At 38.0% G+C, this 26,363-nt stretch overlaps 1 protein-coding gene across 28 annotated transcripts in view; it reads right to left on the reverse strand.

Annotated features, from left to right (window-relative positions):
• The window catches only part of DISP1 (dispatched RND transporter family member 1), a 161,380-nt gene that overhangs the window by 27,072 nt on the left and 107,945 nt on the right, over window positions 1-26,363 (reverse strand). For 13 of the 28 annotated variants that reach the window (XM_073338808.1, XM_073338812.1, XM_073338801.1 and 10 more), the window contains one exon: window positions 17,680-18,219. The exons of 1 other annotated variant lie outside the window; for it this stretch is intronic. In XM_073338808.1, coding sequence (XP_073194909.1) covers window positions 17,680-18,188 — 509 coding nt within the window. In that variant the 5' untranslated portion in view covers window positions 18,189-18,219. Of the gene's footprint in view, window positions 1-17,679; window positions 18,220-18,789; window positions 18,955-22,693; window positions 22,847-26,363 lie in introns of those variants that run through there. 14 more of the 28 variants (XM_073338798.1, XM_073338799.1, XM_073338800.1 and 11 more) reach the window with 3 other exon arrangements.

Raw genomic sequence — 26,363 nt, forward strand, 5'->3', positions numbered from 1 at the left:
AAAACCTGTTAGCTACACACATTTCAAAACACAACCTACTATAGGCATAGCCGGTTCCTTCCAAAACATTAAAAAAAAAATTCTATTATAACTATAGATATTCTTGTTACCCATGTAAGTGTTCAAACCTTTTCCAAATCCTGTAAAGTTCCTGACCTTTTCAAATGTTACCTCGTGATAATTTAATTGAATGTCCCCTCATTAATGTATTATTAGAAAGAGTGAACAGAAGTTCCTGACCCACATTCTCTACACCATTCGTTAATTTGTATGCTTTTATTAGATTCTCTCTCAATTGTCTCCTCTTCAAGATAAACAGTTCCAGTTTATTCTATTTCTCTTAAAGAGAATTTTTCCATGACGAACTATTCTTGTCACTCATTTCTGAACCTCGTCTTTTTTTGCTCTATCCTTTTTGAGCTGGGATGACAAGAAATGAACACACTATTCCAAAAGGGGAGACATTAATGATTAATATAGGATTTTATTTTTAGTACTAGTCTCAATCATATTCCTTATATATCTGAAGATTTTGTTTGCTTGCTTTTTTTTTTTTTTTTTTTTTTTTAAAACGGCTGCCCCACAACCACCCAAGGAGTTTATTAAGCTCTTTGCTGTGATGGTCAGGTCTCTCTGTCCAAGTTGTTACAGCTCACTTGGAACTCAGTAAGGTACATGAGTAATTCACATTATTCCTTTATATGCACATTGCTTTGCATTTGTCAGCATTTACTTTAACTACAGTCATGTTTCTCGTTTAGCTAGCATGGTTAGTCTCTCTGAGGGTCCCCCAGTCTTGACTAATCTAAACAGCCATATGTCATCTGCTAATTTTGACACTTCATTCTTCAACCCTTTCCCCTGATCATTAAACACCAGCCTTAGTTTAATCTAGGTGGCACCCCACCATTATCCTTTCACCAGGAGAACTGACCATTTAAGCTTGTTTCCTCTCTCTTAGCCAGTTTATGATCCAGTCCATTATTTTGCCTCTCACTCTTTGTTTCCTACAATGACACTTCAAAAGGGTGCTAAAAAAATACTGCTTTATACTTTTGCCATAGAAGTCACACAGATATAGAGAACTGGCATCTAGTTATTCCTGGCAAATCTTATAGATGGTGGGACAAGAATATGGGTTTGGTTTTATTTGTGTACAGTCCCTTAGTACAATGGGGGTCTGTCCCATGATTAGGAATCCTATGTACTACTGCACAAAATATAAACAAACAACAATTAAAGGAATTTACATACCCAAAAAGGCTTAGTCTACAAAATTATTCTCAAAGTAATTTAGCCACTAACAAAGAAATGTCCAGAGCCCTTCTGTTCCCACCCCACATAACTAAGGTAAAACAATTGTTTAAAACTGTTGTTCAAGCTGAGCAGAGCACATATCTGTCTATCTAGAATCCCAAATGCCCCCCATCATTGAAATATCTTAAGCATCTCCCAAACATTTATGGACTTCTCCTTAACATATCTGTTAAACCAGAAAGTGTTATTTCTATTTTACCAGTGGGGAACTCAGAGACAAGTTAAGTGATTCACTCAAATTTATATAAGACAACTATGGGAGAGTAAGGAATGGAATCCCCTTTCCTTCCTAACATGAACCTCAAATAAATCTTTATTTATGCAGGCCAAATAGTAAACAATTGGATCCTAAGCACCTCATCACTTGAGACACTTAAAATAAATCTAGACAAAACACTAGATATACTGAATGGGACAATCCTGCATGGGCAAGATAATGGCTAGACCAATGGCTTCCAATCTGTAGTTCAGAGAGAGTTGGCTGGTCAAAGTGCTGGCTGTTCTCCTTGGCTTCAGCTACTAGGTTACACCAAAAGTTGAAAATACATTAAATATTTTCCACATAAACAACTGCTGCAATTGCAATAAGGATATTAAGTGATCACCAGTAAGATGGTCCACCTGATAACAAATAGCTGAGAAGGCGGTCCATGAGAATCACTATAATGAGATGTAGTCCACTGTCAGAGACAGTTTAAGAACCCAGAAGTTAGACAATTTAATAGGTCTTCTCCAGCTTCAATTTCTGTGATTAAGGTCAAAGACCATTTATACTTTACTGAATGAGTCCCTCACCTCCATCTTCCTATGGCAACAACTTGTGTCACTGCATTTCACTTTGCTCTGAAGTTCACTCTTAAGAGAGTCAAAATATTAAGTTACAAATAGCTATACTTACTGAAAGACTTATCAATAGAAAGACTCCCCTGTTCAAGGATCATGAAGCAATTAACAACGGCATTTTATTTTGCCCAAGGGAAGTTCTCCCCTTTGTTGGTAGATCTGGTTACAAGTAGTGATAAAACATAGCTTTTTATTATCTACTACACTGAGGGATAAGCTAAAACCCTGCAAGACAGAACTAGATCTGCACCACAGTGTACATCTTCCATCAGGACTTACAACAGAAGTTAAATCCCTACTGGGAAAATAATTATGCTTTCAGCATACTATTCACCATCAGAACCACTTCAATCGTTTTTAAATGTTTTTTTTTGGTGATTAAACTGGAAACAACATCTGATCATTTAAACTATCATTTAATTTAATGATTAGATCAAGTTACCCTAAAATGTTTAACAAACAATACTGATTTAATTTTCTGTTATACCTTTCTTTGCTTCTAATCACAGACTGGCTCTTGAAACAGTTTAACCACGTGATGTTTGCACCCTTGATTTGTGCTTAGCTTTGCTTATTTAGACCTAGAAAAAGACAACACACAGCAGAACATTGCACCAATGTTGTACAAGTTCTCAAGATGCTGAATTCTTCATTTGATAACTACTTTTGTTTTCCCTTTAGCAGAAAGCATTAAGAAAGGTGCAGACAAACTTCTGGTCAACTTAAATGTACATTTACAAGCAGTAATCCAGAATGCTTTTGTTTCTCTCTCTCTCTCTCTCATGTTGTTAGGATGGGTCTTAAAATAATACTAACTAAAGGTTCGTCTGATCACAGGTTAAGGCAGTGATCTTGCAAAGACTTACACATGTGCTAACCTTTATGCATATGAATTATTACTTCAATGAGATAGTTCACATGCATTAAGTGATTCATGGATGCAAGTCTTTGCGGTAGTAGAGGCCAAAAATCAAATTTCTTTACAACTGTGACTAAAATATACATAGCATGTCATATTTTTACAACTGAGACATCCAGACTTAAGGGGTCTCATGTTTTGCTTGTATTCTATCCCACTCCTCAGATTATTTGGGACATCTTGCCCTACACTCACAGTAAATGTGAGCAACTAAAATTGCCGATTTCTGCAAGGGAAGGAAGTGCAATTAAGAGAATCAACAAAAAAAAGCTACACTCTCTAAATGCTGCTTGCTACCACGGATGACTTTGCCAAGGAAAATTCTGCTCTGGTGAGTTAGTGTAGCAAACATATTGGGAGAAATCCTGGCCCTACTGAAGTCCATGGCAAAACTCCACTAATGTCTTTCTGGTAGTAAACCTACATTAAATCCATTTGTTAGTTTACTGACCCACTTTTGAAAAAGCTAAACCACTTTAGACATCTACTGATCATGAGCTTTCAGTTGATGGCATGACATGAAGATTGGTTCAGCATGAAAATAGGTTTCTGATGGGCAAACAGATGTGTGAAGAGTTGAATGAATGAAAGAATATACCAGTTTTGTACATGCTTAATTTGAGCTGGATATTTTTATTTTGATATTTAATGTCAGAGTGTAATTATATACTATTTTTAAAATTAAAGCTTATATAATGTTCAGAAATACATACCCCATAGATTACTTTTAAATCTAATTCTCACATAAATGCTCCAAACTTTCTTTCATGCTGCCCCGTATGGATAAACATCCTTCCTGAATTTATTTGTAAATCCTCCGTCTCTGTATTTAAGCTACTAGGAGACTCATTTTTGCCATGCTGACATCTGATTTATACTGAGATCCCTAAAATAATTAACCTTTCCACACTTCCCTTCCATGTTCCCTAAAAAAAGACCAAGCATCACCTCATCCATTCTGTTTGCTGGTGTGCCCCTTCCCCCAGTTTATAGTCTGTTTGACTGCCTTTATATGGTGAGCACGCTGGGACAGAAACCATGCCTTTTCTGTCTGGTAGGCCACCCAGCATATTGTGGGTGCTAATATACAAAACCCTACACACCATGGATTTTATTTTCCCTCCATCTCCCTTTCACTATAGAACCTAGATCTCTGAAGACATATTCTGAGATAATAGTATATCACATTAAATGTTCTCCAAACAGCTGCTCTCCAAACAGGGCAACCACTTTTAAGGACAATTCTTATATAAGATAAGAACATTGCTAACAACACGGTTGAAATGTCTCATCACAGTTAACCATATCTGTAGTAATATTCTCAATGACAGAATTTATAAATTTAGTGTAAAGTAATTTCTTCTTCCTAAGGCCTAAATGTTTATATATTTCTTTTCAAATGGCTCTAAAAGCAAAGCTACACAATGCTTTGCAAGTTAAACAAAAGTTTTGAACTATTCAGGAAGACAATAAAAAGGCTTTTTATAATACCACCATGAATCATTATTTGAAAACAAGCCAATAACTAATTTGGAGCAGACTAATATTATTTCAAGATCCTTCATAAGTCCGAAGCCATTTGTCTTATTTCCTTTCTTTATAATTACAGTGAAATTAACAGATCTCTTCTGGGACTTAAATGATTACTGGAGTAGTTTTCAGCAGCTTTTTTGGCACAAAGTTACTTCCTTACAAAATGTTATTTATATAAATATACATATTAAAAAACTAAGCTGTTATTATACTTCCCAGTTTAATGTAGCAATGTACGGTCATGCTCACACCTTGTATGCCTCTGATGGACAGGAAACGAACATGACCTAACAAAACACGATATACATATGCGGGGGGGAGTGAGGGAGGGTGATCTATCAAATGACGCCAGACAGGACAAAACGGATGTAGGTGAGCACATATTTTAATAAATGTATTTCTAAACAGAAGGTTTTGCACTATTTTATTACAAGCTAAACTGATTCAAATGAAGCATGTACAAGTTTGACTCTGGAATCAGGAGGCTACAGATTTTCCATGTATTATACTTCAGCTGGTACAGGCTTCAGGCTTCCTTCCTGTGCAGATGCAAGGACTTGTGAATTAGTTGTCAAAAGGGTCCACTTCTATCTATTGCACAGCCCTGCAGGTGTGGTAAACTTTGATCCAAGTCTTTTTGAAGACAGGCAACAATCTATTAGAGTTACTTCCAAAGTGCTAAATCGTTTAGACACATTATGGAGATGGGAAACATTACCTTTACCTTTCTGTATTATTAAATCTTCTTTAAAAACACTCTGGCTTTACTTCAACAATTTTGTCCCCAGTTCAACAAAGCACTTGTATGCTTGAAGTTAAGCATGTACTTAAGTGCTCAGCTTAATAAGAATGGACTTAAGCATGTGCTTTAATGTTTTGCCAAATCAGGGCCTTTAAGGCCACATTCTGACATAAATACACGAGCATAGCTCCCATTGAAGTCTATCATATTTACATGTGAGTATTTGAGGGTAAAATTTCACCTTATGGACTTTATAATCCTATGTATATATCTACTCATGAGACTATGCACGGAAGGCAAACTCATACCAGTCTCCCCAGGAAGCCATCTTGCACTCAATATTACTCACATAAGCAGTATTAGCTACAATGCAAATGTAACCCACCCTTTGTGCTGGATCCAGAGGATGATAGTCAATTAGAGCCCAACCACAGAGCCTAGACCTTTATCTCAAGCTGTTGAAACTCATGCTTTTTAAGCACAGAAGTTCTCTGGTTCAATCCCTACTGTCAGTCAAAATGGTGGTTATGAACATTTGCATGAGCATTTACATATAAATTCACATCATAAAGAAAATAAATCTTTGAAAGCCATTTTGGATTCTCCACAACATAAAGCGAGTTTGAGATTATAGTCATGTAACCATTAATATGTAAATGTGCATACAGGCAATTTGTACAGGAAGTCAATAATTCTACTTAGGATTTTCCACAGTCATCCCACAGAGCTATTCTGATATTAGAATTTTTAGAGCCACGGTTACATTAATTTTTTTTAATAGCAGCATATAAAAATGCATATTCAACAGCAGTGCTACAACATTAAACTGACTTAATATACCCATTTATTTTGTATTAAAAAAAAAGGCTTCTCTAATCCATTGCTGACTTTGCCTATTAAATTCACTCCTCTTGTTCAGACATCATCTACTTTATTTCCTGAGAAGAAATTCATTATTTGAATCTGGTTTGCTTATTAAGAAGCAAGTGAGAAAAAATTCAGGACTTGGTGAAAACTTCAGTGGTTCAGTATTTTATTTATTGAAAAGAATAAAAACAGTGCTCGACTACTGGATAAACTAAAGGAAACAGGATTAATGTAATCAGTGTTTGTCAGCATAAAAAAAGCTATGAGAAGAATAAAAAGTCAGCATAAAACCATCTGTCAATGGAATCAACTAGATACACAATGATCTTTTAAATTATAACATAATAAGAATTCTGCAGAAGTATTCTCTTAAGGGATATGCCAGTGAATACTGGAAATGTGAGAAAGAAAATAATTTGATCATTGTTTTTAATGATCCTTTTCTTAACATGCATGAAATTTTTGCAGTTTTATTAAAAGGCAAACAGAAGGCTGCAGATTCCAATCACACATAACTCAAATTAGATTCCGTGGTCTAGTCACCAAAATTTTGTTTTCCACAAAATTCTATAATGCTGCTTAGAGTTGGCATTCACTAAATCACTATTCTGTGGTCTGCTAATTAGTATATGGGACTGGAAGTAAGGAAAACCAGGTTCTGTTCACAGCTCTGCTACCAATTTGCTATGTAAAATTGGGGAATTAATTGAGGACAGATCATGATATCCTTACTCACAGTTAATAGTACCTTACACTAGGAGTAGTCTCACTGGAATCAATAAGAATACTTGAGAAGGTACTGAACATGAGTAGAGGCTTCACAATCTAGCCCTCAGTCTCGGCTCTCCAAAGGTGATTTAGGCTCCTAACTTCCACTGAAATCAATGGAAGTTTGCAGCCTAAACACCTTTCACAATCTGGGTCTTCGTGCCTCAGGTTTACTTATCTTAATGTTTACAGGTAGGTAATTACTTAAACAGGTGTGCTGTAAGATGTAAATTGTTTGTAAAGAGCTTTGCGGTCCTACAGTAAAAGACTACAGATTTTTATTATTGTCCCTCAAACTTTCCAGTTTACAATCCTTTTATAGTTCTTCTAATAACTACCATTTTCCCAGGGCAAAAATAGGTCTTAACATTGTTTGCATAGTTTTCATTTTCTTTAATCATAGATGCTTGAGACAGAGAATTGCTTGTATGATAGCTGTAAGGAAGGCAGACAAACTGTGCAATAAAACAGGCACCACAGTGGAAAACACTATGTTGCAGATTAAAAGGATTCTAAATTTTTAGATTTCCAAGGTTTGCACACTGAAAGAACCAAAGACTGAAAAACTGTTTCCATGAGGAACAATCAACAGTTTATTCCTTTAGACGATACAAAGATGAAAAAAGTGAGTAATCATAGTATAAATGACCAGATTGCTATGGCTCTAATTAATGTCAAACCTTTTGTCATCTCACTTAATTATTGTAATGAGCAACTTATTAGAATTCCCATATAACACCTACAATTTATTTTTGTTATCACCCTTTAACACACATTGCACCTCCGAACTAGAAACAAAATAAAGTTCAGTTTCCAGTATAATTCATATTTGTAAATACTCAGCTAAGTAAATCATGTCATGCGTACTCTCAAAAAAATGTTTCAACCACTCAATATATAGTACATGCTTTTATATAACAGTAGTCACCTCCTCTCCTTTATATGAGAGCAACGGAATACTATTTTCAAAACTAGTTTTATTTCTGGAGAGTATGTTTAAATACATTCTATAATGTCAATGAATGATTACTAAGATTCCAGTAAACCCAGGATTTCTATATGTAAAAACATGTATATTGTTCCACTAGTGCAACTGGACAACTTGTAGAATGAACATCAATGCAATATTGATAAAGACTTATTTAGCAAGGGTGGTGGGGAGAAATCTCACACTGCTGTTATTGTTGTAACAAAATTAATGTCAATTACACTCAGAAGGATCAAACTTTGGTCTGGGTCTGCACCTTAAATCTGGGTTGCCATAGCAATGTCATACAATGTGTGAAAAATCCACATCCCTGACCAATTTAGCTATGCCAACCGAACATCAGTGTAGACGCAACTAGGTTGACAGAAGAATGCTTCCCTCAACCTAGCTATCATTGCTCGGGGAGGTGGAATTCCTATACTGACGGGAAAACCCTCCCATTTGCATACGCTGCATTCTACACTATGGGATTATGGTGGCACAGCGACAGTGCTATAGCTCTGCTGGTAACAATCCCTGTAGTGTAGAAATGGTCATGCTGTTTTCTCTCACACAGACACTTTTATTCCTCCTTCTCTGTTCAAGTACTTTTCCTTCACTGAGAAATGTGTGCGTCATCTATTATATCACTTGCTGCAGGATGAAGGAGGCATTATGAAATGCTGTCACAGGGAAGGACGGACAGATTGTAGGAAGGCTAGATACAGAGAACTGTGGTTATTTACAAGCTGCTTTTTGAAACCCATCTTCTTCATCCCCCACATAGAAAAAAGCCTCAGAACACTAGGAATATACCCAGCCCCTGCATACACCTTTTCCATGAGAATACTGAAAACCACAGAAACAGCCTTGTTGAGTCTAGTTTCTCCCTCAAGCCCCAAAATGTCTAGTGCAGTCTTGTTTTGAAACTGAACCTTGTTACAAGCCTATTATAAAAAGTGTCTGGAGAATGAAAACAGACAATATATTTGGCCAAAAAAAAAAAAATCCCACATTTCTTTTTAAACTGCCATGTTTTCTTGCTCTGCATGTACTTTTTAAGGCTTTCACAAACAAAGCTTTATGTAATTTATGCAAATTTTAAAAGTTGGCCTTACCACAAAACCAGACCATCCTATTAAAGGGGAGCACAGCTGATGCTATTTTTCCAGCCAATTTAGTAAACAAGGATGGACTTGTTATGTTGTTTGCCACTCCTCTTCTATTATCTGTTAATTTATCTCTTCTGAAGCCTACAGTTCAAAGGCCTAGTAGATCACTAGTTAAGTACTAACTATTCTGTTGTTCATGGAAAGGTGAGGGACCCAGGGCATGGGAAATTCATTTTCAAACACACTTGGTCTCTGCCACTTACAAGCACCAGGTTCTAAAGGTCAAAAGATTGTAAGACTCTGGTACTCTGCAGCACACAGACCAAAGCAGGAATTTTAGAAGTTCTTTTTGCTATTGCATAGACACTTAGCTCAAAGCAATCTGACGTCTAGACAGATAGAAGTGCTTAATTAGTATGATTAAAAAGCCTGAAAAAGTCATTAGATTGCTTAATGAATAAGTTGTTTAAGACCATTTAGTTTGGACTTGCACAGACTATTTTAATTTTGTCAAGCATTTAATTATGAACTGCCTTTTTTCCACTGTGGTCTCTGCATGTTATCCCATTGTCTGAAGCTCTGTGCAAGTGCTAATGAAAAATACAGAATATTGTTTTCATAAGCAACTTATGTACAATAGTCATCATCATGGGATCTAAGAATACCTATTAAGCCGGAACAAGCCTATTAAGACTGAGTATGACTAATTTATAAAAGGCAAGTCCAAGTGAAGACTAAAAGCCTAGGCTGACAAATGGACACTTGAAGATCAGTCAGTTTGGGGGAAGAAAATAGAGCCAACCTGACATTTCAGTCAGAGGGACAGTTCTTTCCCTTCACTTGCACAAGAGGACAGAACCCAGATTTGGCAAACCTGGCTGGTGTCACAAAAGGGATGTAACAGTTTGTTTCACTATCCTTTCCCTTCCCTGACGCATGGAAGCCCCAGTATAGGTATCCCATGGAGCAACGGTATTTCGTGGGTAGGAAAGGAGCTGGCTAAATTGGGGCCCCTGCTCTCCCTAGCATTGTAATTTCAGCCGCCATGGGAACTCAGAGTAAAATAATTCCACAAGAGTGTGTGAAGCAAACCTTTCCCCCCCATGAGAATAAAGAGATGGACGGGATTGGGAATGCTTTATTGTTGCCACGTAGATTACTACCACGCAGCAATTACTGGCACATACTGTGGAATCGTAGTGCATTTATGGGCGGACATCAAACCACTGGGTACTAGAAGCAAAGTAACTGAACAACAGAAACTGCCATTTAGCTATTTGAATGTTGATGAAACAGATCAGAACCATCCCCTCTGGGGTGATCTGAATAATAAAAGTGATTACTTTTGGAAACGTGTGTATTATTTTAGTTTTATAGCAAGGTTTATTGGGATAAGTCTCTGTCTTAGAGATCTTTATTATGGTTTATGCACATACACTGTACACAAAAAGTTATTTATACCTCAACATAAAAATTAAAACAAAGGAACCTTTAAATGTGTGAAATACATTGTAAACGAAATATGTTTATATTGAAAGGTGTTTGGAAGTATGCAAAATCTTTTATTTTTAAATGAGATACAGTATAAAAGTATTTTTAGAACCGTTTTAAAATATTTCTGAAGTGAGAAATAACCTCCTAAAATGTTAAAGTCAGTAATTTCTTCTTAAATATAATATATAGCAGCTCTGCAAGCACTTGAGGAATGTACTAGATAACAAATACCCTTTTCCTGGAATTGAGGAGGGAGCTGTTTCATAACAAAGTCATGTTATTATGACTTGGTATTTGGCAAACCTTTCCACTCTTTTTAAAAAGGCTTTTTAAAAACAAGAACTTTTTATTTCTTTCTGCTTCTCAGCTGTCTGCCAAGTAACTAGCAGCAAACTGTAAAATGGATAGGAGGCAGCTAAAAAAAATTCCATCCCCAGTTCACAACTTTTCAGCCACTTATTTTTATAAAACACTTTTTTTTTTTTAAAGGCACTCATTAAAAGGACAACTGTATTAAAGCATTTGGAAAATGCAGTTTAGACAAGCGTGTGACACAAAACTCTGAGATATAGCAGATCCTAGAATCCCAGAACTCAAGACTTAAATTAGTGACCCCACAACAGTTTTTTTAAAAGTGGACTTAAATCGATTGAATGTTACCTTTGCAACGGAAGATGAATGATAGGTCTGAAAACATTAGCACTTTGTTGGTACTTTATGTATCTATGTAAAGTAGTGTATTTTAGTCTTACTTCAAATGTGAACAACTTTGCCACTGATGTGCTGCGTCTGCACCTGTTGTTGACTTCTGCAGTTTTATCTCCTCTCATAAAATGTGATATGCTTATTAAAGCTTCAGCTCCTGGAATCACGTGATAAGATGAGAAGTTCAGCTTTCATTTAAAAAGTAAATTTTTAGCACTCATGGTTGCTAAGAAAAAGATGTAAAGCTAAAGGCTAAAAAAACAAGGAAAATAAAGCCAAATTTATTATTTTAGAAGTATTAATTTTAAATCAATATAAAGATATTTTTGTTGTTTGAATTTTTGAATGCTTCACGTTGACAACACTGTAGCGTGACCTTAGAGCAGTGGTGGGCAACCTACGGCCCATCGGGGTAATCTGCTGGCAGGTCGTGAGACAGTATTTACATTGACCGTCCGCAGGCACAGCCGCCTGCAGCTCCCAGTGGCCACGGTTCACTGTTCCCGGCCAACAGGAGCTGCGGGAGGCAGCGTGGGCCACAGGGACGTGCTGGCTGCCACTTCCTGCAGCTCCCATTGGCCGGGAATGGTGAACTGCGGTCACTGGGAGCTGCGGACGGCCATGCCTGCGGATGGTCAATGTAAATACTGTCTCACGACCTGCCAGCGGATTACCCTGACAGGCCGCAGGTTGCCCACCACTGGCTTAGAGAAACCACCACCTATTTGTGTCAGTTTGCCAATCTGTAAAATGGGGATACCACCTTCTTTCTTTGCAGGGAGTTGAAAGGCTCAATTGTTTGTATAGTATTTTGTATATGTGAAACACCATGAATGAGTATTGTACTTTTATCAAGAATCATGAATTAGTCTCCTTAACTTTCTGATACTTCTGTCACCTCACACAGAACATTTTACTTGTTTATCAGCTGCAGTCAAGAGTTTCTGCAACTTCACCTCAAAATGCAAGTGATTTGGGAAGATATTGAGCCTCTCTCTACTTTGGAGATGTGCGAAGAACATTGGTGTCCATTTGTGGACCCAATCCTATAGGTGTGCAACTGCCGTATTCATAGGAGATTAAGTGGAATGGTTCACTTGCCTGCAGTATGACCTCCTCCCCTTTGCCTCCATTCAGTTCATATTTGAATATATAGATTTAAGTTCTCTAGGCTGAATGACACAAAAGAGATTATTCTAAAAGACTCAACATCAAGGTTAACAAGGATGTCATTCAGTATTTTGACTATAGCTGTCTATTTTTTAAAAAAGCACATGAACCTGAGTAAAACAGTGCAACTTTGCTCCAAAAGAAACCGTCTACAGCAGGATCATCATGCTTTCCGTAGTTCAGACTACATTTTAAGAAAGGTAATCTTTGCACTTACCATCCCATTCCATTTATATTGCATATCAGCCCTATGTGAATAACTGAAATGGGAAAATATAAAGAAAGCATTAGAAGTATTTTAAATTTTCTTTATTGCAGTGTTTTGTTCCATTTGAAAAATTAATCATATTGTCTTTTGTTCTTCCTCTCTCCCCCATGTATGCTGCATAGTCTCCATCTTCCCTGGCAGCTCCAGTCCCACCAGTGGTTCTGGTTGTCAGAGTGGGTCATACTACTTCCCCTCCTTTTGGAGGATAGTAGACTCTAATCATGGTTTTGCTGGTTCCTCCCCCTTGTCTCCATCTGCCTCTTTGGGGTGAGTACCTTGGTTGGCTATAGAAGCAGCTGAAAACACAGGTGCAGCAAGAATAAGACCAATGTGACCTGCCAGTTTTCGAAGCACTACAGTTTGAGAATTGCTGATGCACGCAAGCTCCGCCTCTCTCAGCCCCAGTGAGGATCATTGGGATGTGGGGGTGTTTGAAAAGGAGGAGGGGGTAGAAAGCCCTCCAAAAAACTAACTAAAAATAAACCACAACCCTCTCTATGAAAAATAAAGTTCAGAAAACATTGGTTTGAAAGTGAAATTTAATGTCTGGGTAATTTAATTCTATAGTTTGGGCAGACAGCTGGGATTTCACAGATGCTAAACCATTTTACAGTGAGATATTCTGCTCATGGCAAGAGAGTTAATTCAAATGTTTTCTTAACCATGTCCTGAATTAACACTGAAGACATTTGCCATCTCTTACCCAAGATTTTCAAATCTCAGAGGTTTGATTTGTTAAAAGGCCATGATCAGTGTTATTAGGCCCAACATTTGTCTATTTTATCTACTTTTATATGCATGGACTTCGCAAACAATTCTTCTATGTGTTATACCCACCACCACAAAACTCAGCCCACTCCTAACAGGTTACAATGTTTCCCCCGCCCCCACTGTAAAACAAAATAGCAGCAGCCCAGGCCCCTCCATGTGCAACCTTCTGTAAACAGATAACTAGTTCTTCCCATGTAAACACAAATATTTAGTGAATGACAGAGATTTAAGTCTTAAAGCTGTAAAAGGTTCTAAAAACTGAGTAAAATGAGATTTTAAAAGTTATTCAAAAATATATTAATTTGACTGCACTCATTTAAACAGTTCTTGTTAGGTGTAGATATTTTATTGTAAATGTAGTCAAACTACAAAATTTCAAGTTGAACACATTATAAAGCCTGCAATCCAGCTCAGTTTAAAAGGCGAGCACAAATGTGCATTACTTCAATCTCTCTTCTTTACACTCTTTAATCCACAGGGATATACCAGCCCTTAATTCTTTTAAGATTAGGTCACTGACAAATGTTACGCTTTAGGCTTGAAAAACGACACAACCAGCCATGCTGAAATAATTAGTTACTTGCCTATAAGCTTTAAATTTTAGCGAAAAGATTTGTGCAAAGTTTCTTTCCATATAATGTACCTTCTTCTCCAACTCCACAATTATAACCAATACCGGAATATATATTTATACAATTGAACAGCAGCAATGAAAGCTAGCTTGATTATACTAAATTTAATTAAACTTAGGAAAACTTGCATTTAAAAACACTTTTGTCAAAACACACAAATATTCTAAAACTGGATGATTTCCAAAGTAGTTTATGTATGAAGAAACATCTCTGGTAAAGGAAACTAATCAGTCTAATTTTTGAGGTTTAAAGTATGGTTAAGTGAGTATGTAAAAATGGCACTAACTCAACAGATCCATTCCTTTTGTGCATTCAATATTATCGGATTTATTTAGCAAAAGAAATATGGTTTTACTGTTTTATACTCATTTTAACACGACAAAGCCCACAAACAGTAAATTGGACAACTGTCCTCCCCTTCAAGCGCCTTCACAAGCAAGGTCACAGGGATCAATCCCCACTCTTCAATAGCCGTGAGACCATTTGTAGGGGAGGTAGCAAAACACCAGTTCTCTTGCCAACAGCATAATTGAGGACATTCTGTTGTACACTTTTTTCTGTGAATGCAACCATCCAAGCCATGTCACAATACATACAGGAGACCAGCACCTAGATGTACAGCAGCTAGCTCAACCCAAGCAAAACCAAAATGACTCTGATCAGAAGAGGGGGAGAGGTGAGGGGGTGTTGCACTTCAAATAATTATGAGAGCATACTTTCCTCATATATAAGGTATCTCCCCTCAATTCTCAGCATAGAACCCAGCCTCAGAGTCCTGGTCACCTCATGAAACCTAAATGACAAGCTGAAGATTATCAAAGACATTTGGCTAGGGGAATGAGCTCTCGGAATAAGCTAGAGAAATTCAGAGTCTGACCACCTATTAGCAGTGCTGCAAAATCTCCTCTGAGAAAACTTGCTCACTATAAAAGGAATGAAACTTGGAGGAAAAATGTCCTGAACATTTTCATATAATGATGGATAGAGAACCCCAACACCAATAGTTAATAGTAGCAGATGCTACATAAAGTTTTAATTGCAGGGTCAAATTCTGTCTGTATTTGCAGCAATGCAACCCTATTGCTGGCATAGGGATTATATGGGTGTAGCAGTTTACTCTGAAACTTATCCTAAAGAATTATTATTCTGGTGATGAGGTGCAATGAGGAAAAAATGCAGCTTGCCTCAAGATCCCTCATGTAGCCATTAGAAAAAACATCTTTTTACTTTTAAAATTGAGCAAATTTGACTTGAAAATCAATGCATCACAATATACGTAAATTCACGTCGTCCATTTCAGCCAGTAAGTTCTCTTGGGCAGCATTCAACTGCCTGATCCACCAGACCGTCTTTTCTCTTCCTGCAGATCCCTCCCTTGTTACCCTACAGACAACAGTCTCCTTCACTACACAAACCTGATTCATTCCCTGAACAGCATCCATCCTGTGCACTAAGACTATATCATACAAACACATAAAGAGGAAAAATCAAGGTTGCACAGGCTAACCTTAATTTTGGTATTTCTTAGACGTGCAGTGGTTGAATTTGAACCTTAACATTAAAATAATGCAGGAGGGTTTTGGTATGTGATTTTGTAAGCTTAAAAAACCAGAAAACAAATTCATTAGGTGGAATTATACTGGCTGTCACTTGGGTCATCAGCAAGTTTGGGCCCACAGACTTCTACCAGTTGAGCTAACACAATTAAGTAGAAAGCTGGTGAAAAACTTATTTTATGCAAGAAAATTTGAAAAAAAAAATTCCTCTTGGAAATTGATCACAAAATTGATGAAAAACAATATCAATTTGGGTTTTGAAAATCATTTTTTATTTTAAAAAGTTTATTTTCAAAAACTCAAAACATTTTCACTAAAAATGAATATTTTTACTGCCAAAATTTTGGTTCCTGGTTTTTCATTTAGATGAAACAAATTTTCCACCAAAATGTTTGTTTTGGTTGAAAAACTAATGACATTTATTTTGACAAATATTTTGAACAGCTCTACTGATTGGGAGTATCAATGGGCTGTTATCCTTTTATATTGATCTGCTGTGGAGTGGGGGACTACCCATACACTCTGCCAGGGCATAACTCTTTGCTAGACAGTAGAGTACTATTGGGACTGAGAAATCCTCGGTTCTGTTCTGGAGAGGGAATGTTCTGCCCTGGTTTCCACACCCCTTCCACTTCACCAGAAACTTCCTCCTTGCCTTCTACATCTGGGCTCCAACAAAGGCTAACACTGAGAGCACAAGAAAGATGGTCTCCTTGCTGTCAGTTTTGATGCCCAGTGACAGTGGCCCCCCGGCAACTGGGAGGAGCAATGGCAAGGAAAGTCCTTTTTAGCTGTGCAAAAGATCACCCGCAATCCAGATGGAATCCCCTAAAAATCTAGCTGCCAGACTCTAACAAGCCTCTACTGAGCATGGACACATGGTAATTCCCCCTTCCTCCCAGAGTATTAGAGCTGAGCCAAACTGAATGGCTTTTCACAGGGACAAGAAAAGCCACCCCTCTGCCCCTAGGGTGAAGCCATCTGCTACCTTGCAAGTGCCTGCTCTAAAGCATGGAGATGCTTGTCAAATAATTGTAAGAACCACTAACCCAGGAACCTATCTTTGCAACAAAGCCCATTGCCAACTGTGTCCACATATCTATTCAGGGGACACCATCATAGGACCTAATCACATCAGCCACACTATCAGAGGCTCGTTCACCTGCACATCTACCAATGTGATATATGCCATCATGTGCCAGCAATGCCCCTCTGCCATGTACATTGGTCAAACTGGATAGTCTCTACGTAAAAGAATAAATGGACACAAATCAGATGTCAAGAATTATAACATTCATAAACCAGTCGGAGAACACTTCAATCTCTCTGGTCACTCGATTACAGACCTAAAAGTCGCAATATTACAACAAAAAGATTTCAAAAACAGACTCCAACGAGAGACTGCTGAATTGGAATTAATTTGCAAACTGGATACAATTAACTTAGGCTTGAATAGAGACTGGGAGTGGATGGGTCATTACACAAAGTAAAACTATTTCCCCATGTTTATTCCCCCTCCCCCCCACTGTTCCTCAGACATTCTTGTCAACTGCTGGAAATGGCCCACCTTGATTATCACAATAAAAGGTTTTCTCCCCCCCATGGCTCTCCTGCTGGTATTAGCTCATCTTAAGTGATCACTCTCCTTACAGTGTGTATGATAACACCGATTGTTTCATGTTCTCTGTGTATATAAATCTCCCCACTGTATTTTCCACTGAATGAATCCGATTAAGTGAGCTGTAGCTCACAAAAGCTTATGCTCAAATAAATTTGTTAATCTCTAAGGTGCCATAAGTACTCCTTTTCTTATTAAGATAAAGTATATCATCCACACAGTTTGCATGCATTTAAGTGGAGTATGCCTCAGATTTTATTATTGTCTGCAAAACAGTATGTATAAAAGATTTAACTCACTCTCCTTTTTGACCTTTTCTTATTTTTGTAAAAAGTAAAATGGAATACATGTAGAATTAGTTGCATATTGAACACCATTGAAAATTCATTCCACTCACCTTACACTGGCTACATGTTGTTGAACAGACTGATGTTGAAAATGGTCAGGCCACTGATGATGAAGGCAGAATGATGGGGAGTGTTGAAGGCAGCAGGTGGTCTGATACATAGGTGTATGTTTTTGGCAGACAGATGTTGAATATTCAGTATGTGCCTGCAGGCAGCAGGAAGTCATAGGAGATGGTGCTGTGCTCCCAGCCAGTGAATGACATTCTTGCTGTTTATTATGGTTACTTAAAGGATGATGGTATGGGCAAGGGTGGCAGCATTGTGTTAACATCTGTTGAGTTCTTTGGTTGTCTACAGGCAGAAAGGATGGTTTGATTGTACCATTAAGTTGCAGGCATCCATTTGGACTCACTTTTGCTCTTGGTGCTTCCTTGGAGGGGAGGTGTTGGGCTGCAATGCCTCCATCAGTAGCTGAAAGGATGCTGGGACCGGTAGCACTGGAGAGGATGCTGCCATTACACAGGACCACAAAATCATTATTGCCATTGTTCATAGCCATACTCCGACTGCTAGATGGGTCTGCAGTATTTCTAGAGAAAATTAAATAAACCAAATTTAGCAGGTGGCATAATTTTTTCCAGTGTTCAAAAATTCAAAACAGTTTATATAGAAAACGGTAAGACCCTAGTCCTGAAACTAGATCCCCATATAGGCCCCAGTCCATACAACTAGATCCAAGAGTAGGTGAACTCTTGCCTACATTAAACAGCATGGGCATTCTGCAGGCATAAGGGTCTGCCAGTGGATCTAACTGTATTGTTGAGGCCTAAAGCCCCGATTTAGCAAAGTTCTTCAGTACATGTTTTTGTTTCTCCATGCAGAGTACATCATTGTTGTACATTTCTTCAATGGAAAAATAAGTTTCTCTCCAAGAATCAAGGACAACCACGCTGAAAAGGAGATCTTATATGTTAAAAAACTGATTATTACATCAGTGGAAATGATTAAGTTGGGCAACAGAATAAATGAGACAAAAAGTTAAAGCCTGATAAGAAGATCACAATAAATACCACATAAGAGATGGGTTTGTTTGTTTTTTGTGGTAATGATTAAAAAAATGCATCAGATTTTAAAAAGCTAAACTGTGACATAATAATCACCTTTGGGGATCATAGTCAACACGATAGTTGATTTTATCCAACTTCCACTCTTCACTAAATAAGAAAACAACTGTCTTCAAAGTAGTATGTAGCTACCACAGGCACAAAGCCTCAGGCAATTCAGCAGGAAACAGCTCAAACCATCAGCCTCTTAGCTGGGAGCCCCTAGGTTAAAGTTTTCAAAAGCAAAAGGTGAAGACTGAATGCTTTTTGCAAGTGGGCTCTTAGGGATGTCCTAGTCTCTACGGCCAGCTGGCTTCCTGGAAGGCCACAGCCTGTGGATCTTTGCAGTCTTCTTACTACCAGCCCCAACATGCCCTCCAAATATCCCTGCAGATGAGCGCACAGATAGTCCTTCAAGAGCTGGACTCTGGGCTCCCCAAATCCTGCCTCCCATTCAGGGAGCTACATTGCATACAGAAAAGAGGCAGAGAGCAGCATGAGCTCTCTCCAAAAAAAGGGTATCAGCAGGGAGGGAATGGAAGTGAGCCATAGGCAGCTGTGTGGCTGTTTCAAAGGCCTTTTACTTGTTCAACCAAAACCCAAAGTTAAAAGTGACACCAGACCAAAATGTATAATTCAAATGAACACACACTGTTGGCTGCCTCTGGTTTACAGACAGCTTGTGGTTGAGAAGCCGTGGTGCACCCTTGAGCTGGCTGGAAACAGTTCACTTCCGTCAGTATAAAGACTAACTGAAAGAGTACTATTTATAAAAACAGACTTCAATGTAAACTAAAAGTAACCATCAAAACCGTCCACTGCAGTTTGCTGACACCTTTTAACAGTTAGTGAGAGAGACAGGGCTGCATGGCAGCCAGCATTTAGCAGTAATCAACGTGGTGGTTACAGTTTTTGCCCTCCCCTCACATCAACCACTAGCCATTGAAAACCAAGCTTATAAATATTTTGAAGAGATTCTTTTTAAAGGCTATTTAAAGAAATCAAAACACTTTAGTTTTCCACCTAGAAGTCTCTGTAGATGTTTGAGATAATGTATAATAGCAGCACAAACCCTACAGTTAAACTAGGAATACCTAACACAACCAACATGCTTTCCAAAACTTCAATTAAAAAAAATTAAAATATGACAAAATCCCAGGCTTAAGCTATTTTCCACTGAGCTCATTGAGGAACTCACCCTTCTTAGTAGCAGCAATCCTGAAGACAATTAGGATGTGCACTGTGCTGTAAGCATTAGCTTAAACAGTAAAGAAAGGTATTAAAGAAAAAAGTTTTTCTTAAAGATGATTTTGTTCTGTACACACACAGTAAATAGGTCATAGTTACATACATTGGAGCGGCAACTGAGAGAGGGTGGCTGAAAGCCAATGAGAGTCTAAGGTGCCAGCAACAGCTAATCTGCCTCTCTTTTTAACTATAATTTTGTTTTAAGATTTGAAAGAAGGAATGAGAAGATTATTTGGATAATTTTAAAAAACAAAACAAAACAAAAAAATATAGGAATTTGTTTCACAAGTTACCTTTGGAGATTTTTTTTTTTGATAGAAGAAGAGTGAGAATAAGATACTGTTAAAAATAATTTCCTCATACTTTTAAAAATAAGATAAATCAGGTCATTAAAACCACTTTAGCTATCTTAATTGATTAAATGCAACATTAAAATCTAGGATTAATAGTCTGACAGGTGTTAAGTGTGAGTAGTAACTTACTGGTCTGAGGCCATGTCTACACTCCCACTTATGTCGGCAAAATTTATGTCACTCAGGGGTGTGAAAAACACACCTTCCCGAGTGACGTAAGTTTCACCGGCGTAAGTGATAGAGTGAATAGCACCATGTCAGCATGAGAGCTTCTCCCACCAACACAGCTACCACTGCTTGTTGGGGATGGTTTAATTATGTTGACAGGCATGGGGGGCAGGTTGACAGGCCGTTGGAGGAGGCTAGCCCCCGGTCCCTCCCCTTCTGCCCGAAGTCCCGTCCCTCTCCTTCCTCTTCTACCCTCCACCCCTGCAGGAGCCCAGAGCACTCCACTGTAGCCCCCAGTCCCAGCCCTGGATGGTGCAGCCACAGCACCCCCAGGGCCGGGTCGCGCAGTCCAAGTGCCAGGCTGTGCAGTTCGAGTGCCAGATAGGTGGCACGGCCCTGGCCCCAGCCACTCTGAATCCCCGCAGCAGGCAGACCAGCCTGCCCCAGCCCCAGCCCTAGCCAGCCTGGGCCATGGAAGAGCACCAGGGACTGCAGGAGGGAGCTTGGGGGTGAAGAGTGGGCGGAGCCACACCAGGCTGTTTGGGGAGGCATAGCCTCCCCTGGCCTAGGATACCCGCCACCCAGGTCAATGGGAGAGCTCTCTCCCGTTGGCACAGAGCAACTATGCAAGAGATCTTACAGCGGTACAGCTGCACGGTACAGCTGTGCCGCTGTAAGGTCTCTAGTGTAGACATAGCCTTAGACTTTGCAGGAAGACATAACACACAGATAAAGAATGAAAGATAAGCAAGAAAGTTTAACTAGCTCTCTTCTCCTATACTGCCACTGAGCATTTAGAGTGATAAGAATGTTCAGCCAGCTGAGCTATTCAATTGGTTGAACAACTAATATTGAGCAGAAAGTGCTTTCGCACAATGGAATGCTGCCCGTGGCAACCTCTGGTGCTGTGTCTCAGATGTTATCCTTCCGAATCCTCAACTTCTAAAACTAAAGGAAAATGTAACCTCTGATAATGCACCCAATGCTATTTGTTATGGATCATATGCAGAGCCAGATTCTTTGTGAAGTTAACTCTAAATAGTAACTAGTCAGAACATGACAACCAACACATTTGCTAAACAGGAGTATTTTCTCAAAGGTCCAATTCCTCAAATTCTTTCTGAATATTCTCTTCCCCGGCTTCAAACAAGTCAACCCTTTTAAAAAACTTTTCACCAAGCACAGAAGAGTAAATTCAAGTGGCTGCTAAAGCTTGTCTCAGTGTGAAAAGACATTAGTTATATGAAACACTGCTGTGTTTAAACAGCCTGGTTTTCTCCCGAGCTGCATGGTAGCTTCGAAAAGAGGCTGCTAAAGGGGACATAGCTCAACATCCAGAAAAAGAAAGCTCTTATTGAGTTTTCTGGCCACATTTTAGGAATTTTTGTCTGCTTATATTTGCTCATTGATGGATAGGATGGATATGCTGCAGGATGACGTTGTTAATTAGTTCTGAACAGGAAATTACAGTGCATCAGTATTTATTAGTGCTATCAATAATACAACAAAGTGTGCAAGAATACCAGATGCCCATACACTTCAGCCAGATGAAAGCTGTTGGTTTTTGGTCTTAAAGTGTAACATATTTGTAGCATATACCAATGAATGTAAGAACGCTTCTTGGAGGACTGATTTTGTGTGGCATGTTTTGTAGCAGTTAAGTACCACAACATCTATAATCATACTGGATAATCAGTTCATGTAGAATCTTTGTCAGCATCATGGTCATTTTAAATCAAGTCTGAAAAGATTAAAAGAAATAAGTCTTTATGTGATGTCGCTAATAACTATTCTAGATGAATGGATATGAAAGTACATTCAAAGTGGGTTGGAAGTTGGTCTCTATAGGTAAAATTACATAATGGCTGCTCTATTATTAAGGAAGTATCACATTGTTTAAAAACATGTAAAACCCATGGATTCACTACAGAACTGGAATTCAAGAGATCTAAGATAATTTCTTCTACTGATTCACTGTGCACCCTTGGGCAAGCCATTTGAGCTTTGTGGCTCAGTTTCCCTATTTGTAGAAAAATTGGGATGACGTTTACTTGATTGTAAAGCAATTTGAAATATACAGATAAAAAGCACCATGCAAGTGCTTAAATATTTACTAAAATTACACTATTTTAATAAATCATACTTCAAAATTTTTAAGAAGAAACTGTTAAATATATATACACAATGCTTACTGGTAAATGGAGTGGCTACTGTATATACAGTAGTCCATACATGGACTTGGAAATTAGGTCCTCTTATTAGTGTTAAGGGAACGCCAGCTTTGGACATCACATTTATCCACTACTTCTACTACTGGACAGCACCCTGGGAATCTTCAGCCTTCACTAAAAACACACAAAGGAGCATCAGTTTAACATCTTCTGTGAAGACCAGATGAAATGGTATTCTAAACAGATGCGGTCTCTGCCTGAATGTTAGAAATCTCTTCATGTGGAAATTTAGAGACAATCTTCAGAAAGAGTTGTTTAGAAGCTATTTGATTCGAGTCAGGTCACATCACATTACAGCCTGCCATCTTCCACAAGGTGGCATATAAGATTTGATACAGCTCAGTATTTGTTCAAGCACCTCTCTTGGTGATCAGACTACTTGTGAACTATTTCAAGAGATAAGGATTGTGACAGATAAAGCTGATGTAGTCGTTCCTTCAAGGCACCAGAAACTTGAATTTTGTCAGTTTTCATGGAGTCTTCCACCAATGCATTTAAGCACCTGTTTATCTTGAAGCACGTTAGCCTCATTCAAGTAAATGGGAGTGACTACCTCACAAGCCTCAGTGCTTTGCTGGAACAGAACTGGAGAGAGGTCAATGTAATTTAAGGGTCATAAAGCAAAATAAGAGTTTGGTTTGTTTCTATTCATTAGGTTTGATGATATATCTTCTGCTTTTATATAAACTAAAAAGCACTTGTCAAGAGAGTACCACCAAGAAGTCTGAATTTTGTCTCAATTAGCTCATTATACAGAGTTTAACTGAAAACTTCACTGAACTATTCTGTTCTCTATTCAAAGTTCATTAGGTTTTAAAAAGTACAGGAAGTTACACAGCAAGTAGAAGGTAAGAATAACGTATTACAGTATCCTAATTCCATTGCGTCAGACTCTAGTGTATACAAAGATTGATATTAAAAGGCAATGAGTCAAATTCTTATCAAGATTTTGGTATCATACCGGCTTAAAAATGAAAAATTGAGAATTATGAATAAGACTAAAATAAGATTCAGTAAAATCTTTCAGAATATTCAACAGTTAACGACTCACTTCACTGCTGTATATCACCAGAATTTAGTTTTATTTAGATTTACAAATGAAAGTTTTGAAGTGATGGATGGAAACTCTAGACACATATTGATGCTATGGCTACTGCAGCTCTGGTGATTCTTAAAGACTGCTTGTAACTTTAGTCTTATTTTAATATAGCATACACAAACTCATCCACTGGTCTGGCTGGCTGAATGGCCAGCATTTTGAAGGTTAATGTCCATCTAGAAACTACACCAGTTGGATTACCACCAAAAGGAAGCTAGAATTGCCTTTAACTATTATATACTTGACAATGGAAATTGCTGAGAGAAGGTACTTCAGTGATGCAGACAAGGCCAATAGTTTGGAGCACTGTCATATCTGGAAGCTACTACACCATATAAAGGCAATGTTATAGAACAGTTTTATGAGTGATCCCTCTATTATTTGTAGTGTTAACACGGACCCCTGCTTACTCAGCAGACCTCTCTACCATCTGGGTTGCAAGGCCTTCAGGAAATACCTAATACCTAACGATGTTAAAAACGTAGGATTTGGTGTTCCTTAACTTCCATGTTCTTTTAAAACTTGGATTAAGTTCACCTGTTACTTTGGCTGCAACTGAAAGAATTTTCATTGCTTTAAATTTTGTTAAAAAAAACACACAGGCTTAAAAAAACATTAGTTCAAGAAATACCACCTGGACTAATAATGCTTGCAGCTGAGAATGACAGAAGTGCAAATTCAGATGTGAATGACGTAGTGGAAATTTGGTAGAAGCAGCTATATAGCACAGATAATTGATAGATCTTTAAAAAGTTAAGAACATAAGAACAGCCATATTGGGCCAGACCAATGGTCCATCTAGCCCAGTATCCTTTCTTCTGACAGTGGCTGGAGCCAGATTCTTCAGAGGGAATGAACAGAACAGGACAAGTATCAAGTTACCCATCCCCTATCACCTACTCCCAGCTTCTGGCAGTCAAGATCTTAGGGACACCCAGAGCATGGGGTTGCATCCCTATCTTGGCTAATAGCCATTGATGGACCTGTCCTCCATGAATTTATTTAATTCTTTTTTGAACCGAACCCAGTCATACTTTTGGCCTTCATACCACCCCCTGGCAACACGTTTCAAGGGTTGACTGTGTGAAGAAGTACTTCCTTATGTTTGTTTTAAACCTACTGCCTATTAATTTAATTGGGCAAGGGAAGGGGTAACTTCCTTATTCACTTTCTCCACACCACTCATGATTTTATAGATCTCCATCAGATTCTACTTTAGTCTCCTCTTTTCTAAAATGAACAATCCCAGTCTTTTTAACCTCTCTTCATAGGGAAACCGTTCCATATACCTAATAATTTTTGTTGCCCTTCTCTGTACCTGTTCCAATTCCAATATATCTTTTTTGAGATGGGGCAACCAGAACTGCACGCAGTACTCAAGGTGTGTGCGTACCATGGATTTATATAGTGGCTATATATATAACAGCCCATTAAAACTGCTTGGTTTTTATTTTGGTTTTTTTAAGAGCACATGATGGTCCTGATAATAAGCATGATACTTGATGAGATGAAAATATCTCCCCATGCCGAAAGTTTGTCTGAAACAATTTAATCTTAAGTGTTGCAAGAAGTGACACATTCTTAAACTGAGCAATATTTAACACTCTTAGCTATCCATTACTCTCCATCCAGAAGAAACAGTATAATGGATTCAAGTCCCATAATACTACAGATTTTTTAATACACAAGTGTGTACCTTGTGCTCAGTTCTATAAACTCAGATAAATCCTTCCAAGACTCCATTTACTATACCATTCATTCAATGCACAACCATTCTGAAGAGGCCTTTCTCCCCTTTCACTTCACCAACATTATTTTTTGCCATTGCTTCCCCTCCCCGAAAGTTCACAAAAGTAACAGGTGGTGCCTAGTCTTTGATACTGGCTTTCATGGGAGAGCCTAGTTCTCTATCAAGGCAGTATTTGTTCAGAAGTCAATAAACTTTTAAATACTTTATTATTGTTGATCTCTGTTTTTGGCTCTCAGATGGACATTCTTAAAATTCTCTAGCATCTAATTTTTGTGTGTTCACAATATGTGGGAGCTGGTTTTCAATTTCCTGATTCTTGCTTTTTATTTTGTTGTAAACCGCTAGTTTGTCCTTGAAAAGCCTTCATTATTTAGTGAAGGAAAACTACTTGAAGATAACAAAAAGCAAAGGTCTGTCCTCTCCACATGTAGAACACTTTTCATTTACTTAGTTTATGTCTACTTTAAGATTTACCATCTGGGGTAAGAAGAGACATCTTCAGTTTTTATTCAGTAGCAACTGTTTATAAGAAATTCTCAGCAACCTTTAAAACACTAACTTTTAAACATGTTACAGTCTTTTTAACATGTTGAGTATACCAGTGTTAAATATTTATGAATGCTACCACTAGATTTTGGATGTTTGATGGTACTGAAACTATTTGTTTCCTATTTGTCTGGGATTTGTGCATTTTTTTAACTGTACAGGAACTAGGTGGACCAGAAGCATAATAGTCTCACTTTTGAATATATTCATGCCTTTCTTTGCAGATAAATAGCTTT

The sequence above is a fragment of the Lepidochelys kempii genome, chromosome 3 (genome assembly GCF_965140265.1).
Source record: "Lepidochelys kempii isolate rLepKem1 chromosome 3, rLepKem1.hap2, whole genome shotgun sequence".
NCBI classification, from domain to species: Eukaryota; Metazoa; Chordata; order Testudines; family Cheloniidae; genus Lepidochelys; species Lepidochelys kempii.